Raw genomic sequence first — 14,040 nt, forward strand, 5'->3', positions numbered from 1 at the left:
CTTTGTATTGATTTTTCCTAAAATTTCTACAATGAATATGGACTGCTTTTGTAATGACCTATTTTTTTTTTTAATCAAGAGGAAAAGAGGTAACTTCTCGAGTCAGCATCTGCAGCTCTAATTGTCCCCTTTGTCATTTTATATCCCCAGCTACTTTAAAATACACAAAGCAAAGCCTCCTGTTGGTGCTGCCATGCCTTTCCTCCCTGAAGGCGGATTGTGAAGCAGCCACTTAGCTGTGAAGGCCAGTTCCTGCCCCAGGGAGCTCAGGTCCACCCAGGAGCCCGGCTTGGCTGTGGCCTTCCAGAGCGCCAGCAGGCAGCTGATGTATCCCGAGGCACTTCTGGACCTCGGTGGCATTCATTACTCTGGCTCTGCAGGGAACAGAATGCATTTTTTTTCTTCCTACCGGGTTGTGGCAAGAACACATCAGCATCCAGGAAAGCCTCAGGATTCTTTTTTTTTCTGTTGGGAGCTGTTTTAAAAGCAGTAACACTAGGAAAGGTGGACTCAAACAAAAGACAGGATGGTGGCTTAAAAACCACTCTTGTGGTTTGGATGGGCTTTTTTTTTTTTTTTCCCTCCTGCTGTTGGAGCTCTTCTAAATGTGCATGCAGGCCTCCAGGAGGCTGATGAGCCAGAGAGGGTAAGGCCAGGAAGACAAGATCAGGAGAGATCAGATTTTAGAAAAATTTCTGCTTTCAAAATAACTGAAGCTAGTATTATGGGTGCACAGTCAACCAAGCATGACGCTGTCCAGGAATGGTGGGAAAGCCCCACTTCTGAGGTACACTGCCCGGCCGTGGCCTTGAGTGGACCAGCACTTTGCCACTTATTAGCAGGAATGCTGGGGTTCATCTAAGAATGAGAGAGTGCAAAATGGTGCACTCACTTGGGTAAACAGTTTGGAAGTTCCTCAAAATGTTGAACATAGAGCTACCATATGAACCAGCAATTCTATTCCTAGGTATATACACCCAAGAGAAATAGAAACATATAGCCACATAAAAACCTGTGCAGGAATATTCATTGCAACATGGTGGAAACAACTCAAATGTCCACTGTCTGATGAATGGATAAATAAAATGTAGCATATACATATAATATTCTTAAGCAATACAAAGGAATCAAGTAGGGGCGCCTGCGTGGCTCAGTCAGTTAAGCATCTGCCTTCAGCTCAGGACGTGATCCCAGGGTCCTGGGATTGACCCCAACATAGGGCTCCCTGCTCAGTGGGGAGGTCTGCTTCTCCCTCTCCCTCTGTGCTCGCTCTCTCTTTCTCTCTCTCTCCCAAGTAAATAAATAAAATCTTTAAAAAAAAAAAAAAAAAGGAATCAAGTACTGATACACACAATAAAATGGATGAACCTTATAAACATGCTAAGAGAACGCAGACAGTCCCAAAATGCCACATCGTATAATTCTACTTCTATAAAATGTCCAGCATAGGCAAATTCATGGAAACAGAAAATAAATTAGTAGTTGCCTAGGGCTGGGGAAGGGGTGGGTAGGGAGTAGCTACTAATGGCTTTCTTCTCTAGGATGACAAAAAAGTTCTAAAATTAGATGATGTTTGCCCAACCGTGTAATATATTAAAAACTAATAAATTGTATAATTTAAATGGGCGAATTGCATGGCATATGACTTATGTCTCAATAAAACTGTTAAAGAGAGGGAGGGAGGGAGGGATGGAGAGAGGGAAAGAGAGATTGATTGTCCTACAATATCTATTCTAGAAAATGAGGATAAGATGTAGGATTGATTTTTGATGATGCTGAGATTGTTAAGAAGTAACTTTACTTTTCACAGTCTCTTAGCTTATCACAGCCCGAAAAGCTCATTTTGGCATTTTTTTGCAGCCCAATTTCTAAACAATGAATGTCCAGGCTTGTCAATTATGCCACTAGCACATATCCTTTCCAACCCTGGCCTCCCATGCAAACCTTCAGTCACTTATCCAAGGCATCTACTCGAGCACTTTCTAAGAACACTGTGAAGCCCCATGTAGCATGGAACTGAGTATCGAGAAATTTATAACAACATAACCTATGTATGGGATCCTAATTTTTTTCCTCCTTTCCCAGCAGCTACCACTATCATTTCAAAAGGTTTGCAACAATAAGCTGGAGAGAGAAGTGCCGACAGCCTGATCAGCTGGTGTCTAAAAATTGACCCTGGCACACCAGCTCGGCCCTGTGCGTCTGCTCCTTCCCAGCCAAGCCCAGCCGGGGTCAGACTGGCCCGGAATCGGACTCAAGAATGAAGGACTCAGCCAAGAGGAAAATCCAAACCCCTCTGGGGGAAAGCCAATTATCTGTGGGTCACCTTTTGATTAAGTAGCTGGTGCCAAAGATCTGGGAGATCCCAAAAGGTCTCTGTCAAGCCATCTTCCTTTTCTGTGGTTTGGTCTTCCTACAATGAGTTATGATAGCAGCACTTCCACTTTTTAGAGTGAAAATTCTATATATTCATATAGAGAATATATATGTCATGGTTGAAGGCAGGGGTCTGTCATCCAACTGCCTGGATTTGAAGCTCTGCCAGTGAACTAGTCTTTGGACAAGTCATTTACCTTCCTTCCCTGCAAGCCTGTTTTCTTTAGGTACATTGAGGAGCACAGTAGCAGTGACAATTTACAAGTGCTGATGTGAGCATCAGATGGGATGATTCATGGGAAGCCTTTAGTAAGAACTCAATACTGTCAGGAGAAGTAGTTGTTGTTGTTATTATTTTGTAACCTCTCTAAGAGGAAGGAATTATGAGAATAAATCACTGATGTCACACGAGTCGTGCTGATATATATTGTATACTGCATATAATACTAAACTAGATAGTGTTCAGAGAATTGGAATGAAATGACCATGGAACTTGTACCATTTGAAGGGCAAAAAAAAAGAGCTCATGAAGGAACTTATGTAAATTATTCTAAGAATGTCAGAGAAAAGGGTTCACTATAAATAGGAGCAAATACACTTCCTATAGGTAGTGCAAAGGGCTGAGAAATGGCTTGAAAAAGCACACTTGACTCATGGGCAGTGATTTAAAGTGCGTTAATTTCATTTCAAGATACTATCACCATGGTCACATTAAGATGATCAGTGCATATACAATGTTGAAAAACATGCGTATGTATTTTTAGCAACCTCTACCAAGGAGATGCTAATGGGCTGATTTTAAAACACATCCACACACCCTGACCACAAATACAACCAAGGGAGTCTAACTAGGGGCAGCCAAAGTTTCCAAGTTTGAAGAAGGGGTTGGGGAACAACCAAGCTGGGGAAAATCTAGCAGGTGCTGGGAGAATAATGCAATTTCCTAGGGCAGCAGATGCACAAGTGAAACAGTATCCAGTAACAGTCCATCAGATGGTAATTATAGCTGGACTGGGGAAGAACAGCCGAGATGAAAAGGGACAATTCAAAGGGTAACTGAATGCCAGCGAGTGACATCTTCCTGAGAGATCACATACCAGGAAAAAGCGGGCCAGCACTTAGCTCTGAGAAAGGGGGGTTAAATAAACTGTCATTTTCCTTTGTAGAAGGACAAAGGGAAAATGGAGGCCTCAAAGAATTCATTAGTCAAGATTTTAAAAGACCATCACTAATAAACCACCACAAAAAATAACAACAGGCATCGATTAGACTGAAAGTAAGATTCCTGCGTCATCTGAAAGATGATGGCTTGGTTTGGTCCCCAAAATCTGGGGGCGGGGGGAGAAAGATGAGTTCACACTATAATTCTATGAATCCCGTAAACCAAGATGAAGAACTAAAGACACTGAAGTGGATGATGGGGAGCATCTATGAGACTGAAGCAAGGGTAGGAGCTGTTTCAGCTCAAAGCAGATTTTCTGGTATTTCATATCACAAATAAGACTCATTTGAAATCCCGGTCTTAGAAAGGAAACAGCGCTTTGGAACAAAGGCATTCCCTACCAAGTGATTGTGCAGACCCCAGTGTGGATCCTCCTCCTGAGTCTGGCTCTCAATACTGGGGCCAGTGTGGCCCCTCTCCCATCCCTGGCTCAACTAACCAGAACAGTCCTACATTAATACTGACACTAGCCTGTGAGCTCCCAGAGAGCAGGGGTCAAAGTCATCTCTGTATCCCTATGTGGGAGAAGGAAAGGAAAGAAAATAGAACCACCTCAAAGTCAGTGTGGCTCAAACTGCTCCACAGTCTTTAATACGGCCATTCAATTAATTCAACCAAATTTTGAGTATTTTCCTGATCATAGTTTTCATGCATGTGGGCCATACGTTGATTCATTTAAAAAAAATTTCCATCACAATAATTCTCACAATGTGAGGCCAAGATGGCCAATTCAAGCTGAGAAATGAGTCTTCCAAGCCTGTCCCATGTGGTTACAGTCTTGGTCAGAAAAAAGCCTTCTCTCTTATCCATGAATCTACACTGGTTGACTGTGGAGATATCATGATGAATCTTTGGGACCTACCTCTCTAATATGTGATGAAAACCATTTACATGTTTTCCAGGTCCTTTCTTATGACCCGATATGGGGCAGGCTGTCAATTAATACTAACGATAGGGAAGGTATTATGGCAGGGACACCTATCATCCAAACCAGGCAGAAAAACCAGGGCCTTGAGGTGGGGTGGGGGCATATTTCCCTGCCATGCAGTGATGAATTTCAATCACTGCTGGCTTGTGCCAGATTCAAATTGGCAACCCACTGAGATGAAACACTCTCTATCCCATTATTCATGCCTGGAGTGATCTGTTCCCTTGAAGACTGGCTTCCTAGGTGAAAGCAAGGGAATGGATGGTCACTCTGAGATGGTTTAAGTAGGATAAAAGGTATGAAAGGCAAGTGCCCAGCCGGAGAAATGTGCAGACATGGTGAAGGAGCCATATAGCCTCCATGTGCTAGAGGAGATAGCAAACTTAAAGGGAAAATAAAAGGAGTTCATTTAGTAATGACAGTCACTCAGCTTCACCAAGTTCAATGGCTGCAACACTATTGTTCTCCTAAGAAAACAATGCTCTTAGGACTCGATAGAAATTCCTCCTAGAAAATTTCTATTTGGCTCACCTTGTCTCAGATGATAGGCCTAAAGCATGAAATCCAACTAAAATATTGAAAAGAAAAAAAATAATTTAAAATAATATAATTTGGCATTTTAACTTTTGAATATCCAGGCCCGTCCCATGTGGATTATGGTTTTGATAATCCCTTGATCAAACTTTTAAGATTTCTAAAATATTTACTAAATCTTGTTTGCTGAATCTACATCTTTACTAAAACCTTCTCAAGGAGGAGTACAATAAGTAGCAGCAGAAGTGTTTCTTCAAAAGTCAAAATTCACTGATGCAATAGACAACCCGGCCATAGCACCGCAGGTACCAAGCATCAGCCCTACCCATCTGGTAAGTGGTTGTCTTCCTGGACAAGTGATTTAAACAGTCCATACTCTACTATGCCTTGAAATAAGCCAGGGCTCTATGGGTGGGGGTGGGGGGGGTTGGCGCACAGCACACTGAGATCACCACAGAAAAGGTTACTAAATGTAAGTAATGATTTCAACTCATACCAACCTGGGAAGTCATGATAAGATTGTTCTGAATGCAACAAAATGTTTTCTCTGGCTTTCTCCCCACCTGGAGCTCTAGGCTCTGGAGATTCCTGGGGGTTGGGGTGGGGAGAAGCTCCTGGTATTCAGAAAAATGCTGCTCTTGATAACCAGGTGGATTTCTCCCCTTTCCTGAACTGGCTTAAGGTGCCAGAGCCATGTGAAGGCTTCTCCTGGCCCAAAGACATCCTTGAAGGAGTCTCAGCCGTGACTGCGAAAGGGCAGCATCTCTCCTCCTTACCCTGATCTGACACAGAAGCTGCATCCTTGTGCAGGGAGGCACCTTCTCCTGGGATCAGCTTGACTCTACGGAAGCTGTGTTTCAGGGTGCCATAGAAGAAGCCACCCTCTCTGACCCCAAGGCACTCTCCTTGTGGCAAACCTGTGGGTCTTGGCTTTCATTCCAAAGGAGTCCACTCCCAGGATCTCTACACGAAAACAGACCATCTGGTGGCCATCCCCAAGGTCCTCCAGATGGGCTTGGGCACTCTTATCTTTAGTGTGGACAGAGCGTAAGCTGCAGTGCTCTGGGCCATGCTACCTAGAATATACCCATGATCCTGGATGAAATAGATGCATCTGAGAATTGCTTTAAAATGATAAGGAGGAAGGAGAAGTGGGTGGGGGTGTAGAAGATCCAAAATGGGCCAAGAATTGCAAGAATTTGAAATTTTTGAAGCTCAGTGCCAGGTATCTGGGAGTTTCAGTGCTACTCAACATGTGGTATGAGACAGGTGCCCATCTGCAAACTGTCATTGGTCTTCGAAGATGTAAGCATAGAGATGGAGAGAAGCACTCAGCAGCTTTTATAACAATTGAACAGAGTAATTCTGTGTCTGTTAAATCTAATAATAAAATAACTGGACTTGAGTTTTGTCTCCCTTTGTTTTTAAACTCATTTTTAAGGAATTCACCTTTTATAAAACTATCCGTCTATGATGGATTGTACATTAAAAGAAAAAGAAAAAGAAGATAAAGTCCCTCAGCACAGACAGTAGGAGAAGCCCTGCTTTATCTGGTTCTCTCTACTTTGGTATATGCTTGACATTTCCCATAATAAAGAGTTAGGAGGGGAAAGAACTGCTATTGATTTTTAGTCGCTCCTCAAATATAAAGTTAGAACTTATCAGAAAAGAAATATAAATTTATTGTCTGTTTTAACAAATGTAAAGATGAGTGCAGAATTTAAGCAGCCTTGCTTACAGTGAGCAGGTGCCGCTAAGCCGGGTCTTGATGGAGCCCCCCCTCGCCCCACCCAGTGCTCCCATTTGCAGAGTGGGAACTTCGGGCAGCTGAACGACATACTTCCTGCAGCACTGGGGTCCCCAAGCTCTTTATTTGAGCACCATTTCGAGCAACTCCTTGGCAAACCTTTTGGAGAGTTAAAACCTTCCACTTTCTTCTTTCCTCTCTCACAATGGACAAATGTCAGCAGCACACAGGGAATTTTGTTTTTCGACTTATTTAAATGGAAGTGCATACAAATACTACAAGCCTACATATGTAAGTCAACTTGACAAGATCATGTTTTTTCCAGCTAATTCATTGAACAAGGCCGTGTGCACACACACGTACGTTTCCAGTGAAAGTGCAATCTAGGTTCCATTTTGGTTTCTTCTGTTCTGGTCATAAACGCATCCCGGGCTTGTTCACTTTAAGGCTAAGCCCCGTGCCACCCCAGGGCAGCTAATATGTTCCTGTTAATCCTCCTGACCCCCCACAGAGGAGATAAAACAAACCCAGCTTAGGACCCAAACATCTCAAACGCAGCCAGCTTTATGGTCTCTGTCAGCTTTGTCTGACTTGGGAATGCTCCCTTTCGCCTTGCAAGCAAAACATCGATGGAAAGGGGGAATCTGCGTTTGAGGAAGGAGAAAGAGAACAGACATACGCTGGGAGTCTGACTCCAGGCCACTTGTGCCGAGACACAAAGCGTCCCCATGGGGTCTGTCATCCAGGGATCAGGCCACCTCTGTTTCGGGGCTTCTGAGAAATAACCACCTGAGGGAAAGGGCTGCAGGAGAGCCTCGGCAGGGTGCCCCTGTAAGGGCATGAGCTCCAGGCTCCCTGTAATTAAGAAGCAGCCTGCTCCCGAGAAGACAGTGCTGCCACCCCATCTGCCACGCCCGCGCGCCTTGGCACGGCGCCTCCCTGCCTGCTGCCGCCCGGCTACCCACCGGATCCTTGGAGACCGCCTTTGATGGAGCGTTGATGCCAAGCTTTTCCAGAGGATAGACAATCTGTCGTCGCGGCCGCACGGGAACCAAGTAATGAAGGGCGGATGTCAGGGAGTGGGCATAGGAGCTCTGGAACTGAAAGACAGCAATCTCCGTTTTAGGGGAGAGAATGTCAGGGCAGTGCAGCACAGATGTGTGCATGCGGCTTCACAAATACAGAAGTCCGAACCCGGCCAAATCGGAGAGGGGGGGAAATCAGCAAATAAACAAACATACTTGTCGAGCAGAGGAATGAATTGTAGATAATGCCTGACACTAATGAAGATAATTACGAGAGTAATTACATTACTATCTCTGTGGGAATGACAGATAAACAAGTGGTTTGGTTTATGGGATTTTTCAGTACAAGTATTTTCCCCAGGAGGATATTCTTCTCCATAGTGATCATGAATCAGCTTGATTTGACCCCGTTAAGCTGTGTTATCTGCGTCCTGTTAACCTTTGCGTGTTTGGCACAAGCTGCTTTAAGAAGGCACATAGATAAAAACATCATCGAGGGGAGGCTGAGCGTAGACGTGGAAATCCTCCTGTTTGTGAAAGGCACAGCCGCTCCAACCGGACCTTTGTTGAATAAAGACGTGTTTTAAAACAAAAAGATGAAACTGGAAAGTGGGGTGGGGGGTAGGGAAATTGGATCACATTATTTTGACTTGTATTAATGCTAAATTATGAGCCGGATTTATGCTTACTGTAACAGACTATGATAAATCATGTTTTAGGAGAATATGTTAAATATTCATTTTACCCCATTTTTAAAACTTGGCAGAGAAAACTGAACATGGTGATTTTTATTCCTTTCACATTTATGAAATCGGAGGGGGTTCTGGTGAAACTAACTCAGGGTATTTCACCCATTTCAACCTTAAGAGTTGAACTGTGACACCAAAATCCCTCATGACATATTTATGGAATTTAAACTGGAAAACAAAGCAAGTAAAACTCAACTAAAACTAGGGGTAGTTTAATAAATAAGATGGTTAACGTATGGCTTGGCTGCTATTTGAAACCACTACCCCCCCCCCGCCCCGCCCCACCGCCAGGCATTTCTAAGAGCTTCTAAAAGGGATTTCTAAAATCCTTCACCATTGAACTTCACACCCTGACTTCACACACTGAAAAACAGAACCCAGGAATTCCTAGCCACAGTTCTGCTTTTATGCTTGGAGGATCTCTCAGTACATGTCCTAGCAGGAGGGTGTGGGGAAAACCATCTTCATAATTCGAGCCCAATGTTCACTTTTACTATAGTCAAGGGATTTATAGCCGACCTTGGAAATTCTTACCTAAATTACCTGGTACTGCTTCTTACACTTGTTTAAAGGTATATATGTAAATCAACTGGAAGTGCAGATTGAGAGGAAAAATCTGTCTCCAAATGTGTTTCTATATCCTACGTGAAATAGTGCATAACACGTTCCAAATTCTACACGATTGAGGTAAATATGTGAACGTTCAGTGAAATGTCAAAGATACAATTTTTTATTATGGATGCAAAAGGACTTTCTGGACCAACTGCAGGCAGTCATGATGCAGGCAACATCATGAATAAAAAGTAAGAATTTAATATCACATCCTGAAGGTCACTGCATTGGCAACTGGCCAAATGCAAAGTAAAAAGAAAATGTGGGAAACCAGGATTTTCCACCAGAACCGTTACCTTCCATCTCCTTAAGTTCAAATTTAGGGCATTCACATGCCTATCATATTGCATTTTGATAGGAAAAAACCATCACTGGAGCATATTCTACCTCTCGCTAAAGATCTTTTCCATGTTTTTTCTTCTTCCCCGTTCCCTCTGTACTTCCCCAGAAGGCTTTTGTTAAATAAGGTACATTGGCAAAATTACTGGTTTGGGGAATGTACCAATAGACTTCAGATTGTTTTTAAGTTTAATAAATCAGATTATTTTAAAAATCTGCTTAGCTCATTTATGGTAACAAAGAAGAAACATGACAACATCCTGGGCTCTGGGCAGAGCATGAGAAAGATTTTGGTCATGAATGGGATATCATGGGACAACTTCTAGCTGGCCTAGTGATTGAATCTCATCACCTCTCAAGTCTACATGGAGCTGAGGACCAGCTGTCAGTGACGGAGGGATCGACTTGCCAGAAACAATACCTTGAGAAGCCAGCTTGAAGAGACCTTTGCCTATGGAATAACCAGGACACTATGTGTGCATGTGTGTGTGTGTGTGCGTGTGTGTGTGTGTATACACACTGATGTGCGCATGCACACATGTGTGCGACTCTTCTAGGCACTCGGACTGGGATGCAGCTTTGAACAAGACAGACAAACAGGGGCGCCTGTGTGGCTCAATCGGTTAAGCATCTGTTTTCAGCTCAGGTCATGATCCCAGGGTCCCGGAATCAAGCCCCATGTCGGGCTCCCAGCTCAGTGGAGAGCCTACTTTTCTCTCTCCCTCTGCTGCTCCCCCTGCTTCTGCTCTCTCTCTCTCTCTCAAATAAATAAATAAAATCTTAAAAAAAAGACAATCACCTTTGCTTTGGTGATAAAAGATAATTTAGCTAGTGAGGAGTGCTCTGAAGACTTAATAGGGTAAGTGAAAGCAAGACAGAAGCAAATGAAGAGCTTGCAATCTGTGCAAGTATGGATACACAGTAGATGGTGTTTACTACTTAAGGATTAGTCTACGTAAGTATAACAGTGTTGGGCAGAGTTATAGAGGTATTTACTACATAAAGTTTACATCACCTTCATACATCTCCACTTTTTATCCATCACTCTTACGGCAGTGGTTATAGGGCTTATTTGGAATGCTGTGAGAGCACACCGATCTTATAGGATTGAATTGATTTGTTCTATGAGTTCAAACAAAAATGTTCTTTGCTTGAAGAACACGATAGGATCACTTTGGCATTTCACTAAGGCCCCATAAGAAATTATTTGACTTCCATGTCCCTTAGAGCATTTTTGCACTTTTCAGTCTCTGTTTTGTCAATAGGAAAAAGCCAACAAATTGTTCACTAATTATAATGGTTGTGAATGTTTCTGAAATTCAGTCTTCTGGACTTTCACTATAGTGTAATAAATAAAAGGGCCAATGTGGCCGTTTGAAATTCAGAGCCATGTTATAATACAAATCCATTCAGCGAGGAAGGAATAAAATATGGCACATGACACAAATGACGTCTCGAAGGTTGATGACATTCTTTTACCTTGCCTTCCCTGATCTGTGGGTAAACAGGGTAGTAGAGACAGGACTTATAGCCTAAACGGAGGATCTCCTTCAGAAAAAACTTGGTGTAGTGCCGAAAGACAGGGTTCAGGGCAAAGTGATACAGGTGCCCATGTTCTTCACGCTGGTGGTGACTGAAGTAGATGAAATCTTCAATGTTGTAATGGGATCGTATGTACTCTACATCCTAAAAGAGAAGAGGGGAAAGGGCATCTAAGGATGTTTTAAGCAAATGGTGTGCATTTTGTCATGAAAATCTTGTAAAAATTACCTTGGGTACAATAGTAAGAAACATGCTTTTCTCTCCTGTGATTTACTACCTCATTGTCACTGTTCAATTTTTGAAAACAGAAAATTACATTTCCTGAAAGTTCTGATGGCTTGTCTCTGAAGGGTGACCACACAGCTTTGGAATTTGTTCCTTACAGCCGTGGCTGTTAAAAACCGAGAGAGCCTCGAGTCTCTGCTAGTGGCCAGGTGACAGGACAGCAGCTTGTCACCACTGTTGGACAAGGGGAGCACCAGCTGGTCAGTATGACTGACTGACCATGTACAAAACTCAGCAGCAGGACAAACACAACCACTGGTGTTCTCTGGACTCATTACTATTCTCTCTTCACCCATTAAGGTGGAAACGTGCCGTCCCACAGGTCACACACTTTGACTGGCCCGTGTGGCTGGATTGGCCTACAATAAAACCACAAGACTAGGCCTTGTCCGTAGGCATTCCTTAAACTTTTTATGCCTCTCAAGTATTCTATTTTTAGCCCGTGGAAAGTAATTTAAAGGACTGGTGTTTACTTATACAAGAAAATATCAGGCATTCTGCTCCTGCTTCTACGGCTCTAGTTCTGACCACCACTCTTGGTTCCCCACGCTGTGGGCAGGGAAGCAGGAGCTCCTCCATGCTAACTGTGCACTGCTTCTCTTCCCCGCAGTGCACACTGTGGGGTGGGGGCACCATCCAGAGTGAGTGACTTTCTCTCATGACAAAAGCACGTAAACACACCTGCTATGCAGGAAAAATCAAACTATACGCACATTGGAAAGCACCTACTTATATTTCTTCTTATTTTCCACAGTAGAATTGTCCTCAAAGCACACTTTCAAAAAGAGGAATTGGAGAATGCAAGGAACCTCATTTGCTCTGTGATCAGCAAAGCTGGCACTAGAAAATTCAGGAAACCGAAGTCTGTATTCAAGCCCATCAAGGTCCTTTGTCTTTACAGCCTCTGCCACAAAGCACGGAGGAAAGGGGGCTCGGGGTAACCAGGCCAGTGGTGGTAGCTGAGGGCAATTCTGGCAAGGTCTGACCTTTCCATCTGCACTGACCCTATAATTGCCTTAACACCCTAAGACTTTTCTTTAATTACCAAGAAGGCATCCCTCATTGTAAGATAAAATGAGTAATAAATGTAGAGCTGAGAAATCATTGAAAAACAAAAAGTGAAGAGCCTACAGAGGTTACTAGCTCAAAACAGCATATGGGCCATGTGCACCTAATTTTCCTCCCATCCCAAATCCCTTAAAATAACAACAAAAAATTATTTTTAAAGTAATGAGGTGGTGTGATTGGCAACACAAAAGTAGTCTACAGGGCACCTGGGTGGCTCAGTTGGTTAAGCATCTGCCTTAGGCTCAGGTCATGATCTCAGGGTCTTGGGATCAAGCCCTAAGTCGGCTCCCTGCTCAGAGGGGAGCCTGCTTCTCCCTCTCCTCCTCTGGCTCTCCTCCTGCTCATTCTCTCTCTCTCTTTCTATCTCTCGCTCTCACTTTCTCTCAAATAAATAAAAATCTTAAAAAAAAAAGAAAGGCAAAGTAGTCTTACCTTGGTAGGAAAGTTCTCTTAACACTGGCTTACACCCTCTTAACCTGCCTACCATCTGCTAGGACCACCTACATTGAAGGTCACAAGAGGAAGCCAGACAACTGACGCCTCTTCCCAATTAGAGACTGGGATGGCCAGCCCTCCCAATGACTGAGTGATGCAATGCAGAAGCACATCTGTCAAGGATACCCATGCCAGCCAGCCATACTGATACTATAATCTTTCATTCATGACTTTCAGGGAAAACTGACGAAGGCAAAAGGTCAAAATAGAGAAACTACAAATTCCTCCAGGGGAAAAGAGGTCAGTCATGGAACGGAAGAGAGTTTTTTTAGAAAAAAATTCTACTCAGTGTCCTCAGAGATACCAAAAAGGATACTACATATAACATTAACAAACAAGCTGCTACAAAAAGGAATAAGAAAAGAACAAGGGAGAGACTTGGAAGTTAAATATATGAACTCTGAAATGAAAATTCAGATAGAGGGGTACCTGGGTGTCTCAGTCCAGCTCTTAGTTTCAGCTCAGATCATGATCTCACTGTTGTGAGATCGAGCCCTGTGTCAGGCTCTCCTCAGCATGGAGTCTGTTTGAGATTCTTTCCCCCTCCATTTTCCTCCCCTTCTGCTCTTCCCCACTGCTTGTGCACTCTCTCTCTCTAAAATAAATAAATGAAATCTTTTAAAAAGAAAATTCCCACAGAAGGCCTGCATAACAGAATGGACATGGCTGAAGACTGAATTAGGGATCCAGAAGACAAAATCAAGGGAGTCTCCTAGAATGAAGAGTAAGAAGTACAAGAGATAAAGAAGTGAGAAAAAAGTTAAGAGACAATGAAGGAGCAATTCCAAAGGTCCAACATCCATCTTAAAAGGAATTTAAGAAGAGAATGGAAAAATAAAAAGGGAAAAAATAATGAAATCATAGAACAAAGATATTCCCAAGACTCAGAAGGGGCATAAGTTACATTTTAGTAAAATTTCAGAATTTCAGGGATAGAAAAGAAACAAACTAATTCTCAAGACAGAAAGCAAACAAACAAAATTTATTTATATCAGAGTACATTTTATCAGTGACGCCGGAAGACCATGAGAGTAAAAACATCAAAAATCTGTTGAGAAGTAGTTGGAATAAGAATTTTATATACAGCCTAATGAGTATTCAAGGGTGATGACAAAATG

General features: G+C 42.9%; 1 protein-coding gene across 1 annotated transcript in view; it reads right to left on the minus strand.

The window, feature by feature from the left end:
• CFAP61 (cilia and flagella associated protein 61) overlaps nt 1-14,040 on the minus strand; it is a 291,248-nt gene that overhangs the window by 140,893 nt on the left and 136,315 nt on the right. Inside the window, exons 17-18 of the mRNA XM_078056863.1 lie at nt 11,012-11,218; nt 7,773-7,907 (exon numbers count right to left, since the gene is read on the minus strand). Coding sequence (XP_077912989.1) covers nt 7,773-7,907; nt 11,012-11,218 — 342 coding nt within the window. The remainder of the gene's footprint in view (nt 1-7,772; nt 7,908-11,011; nt 11,219-14,040) is intronic.

The sequence above is a fragment of the Halichoerus grypus genome, chromosome 10 (genome assembly GCF_964656455.1).
Source record: "Halichoerus grypus chromosome 10, mHalGry1.hap1.1, whole genome shotgun sequence".
In the NCBI taxonomy this organism is placed as follows: domain Eukaryota; kingdom Metazoa; phylum Chordata; class Mammalia; order Carnivora; family Phocidae; genus Halichoerus; species Halichoerus grypus.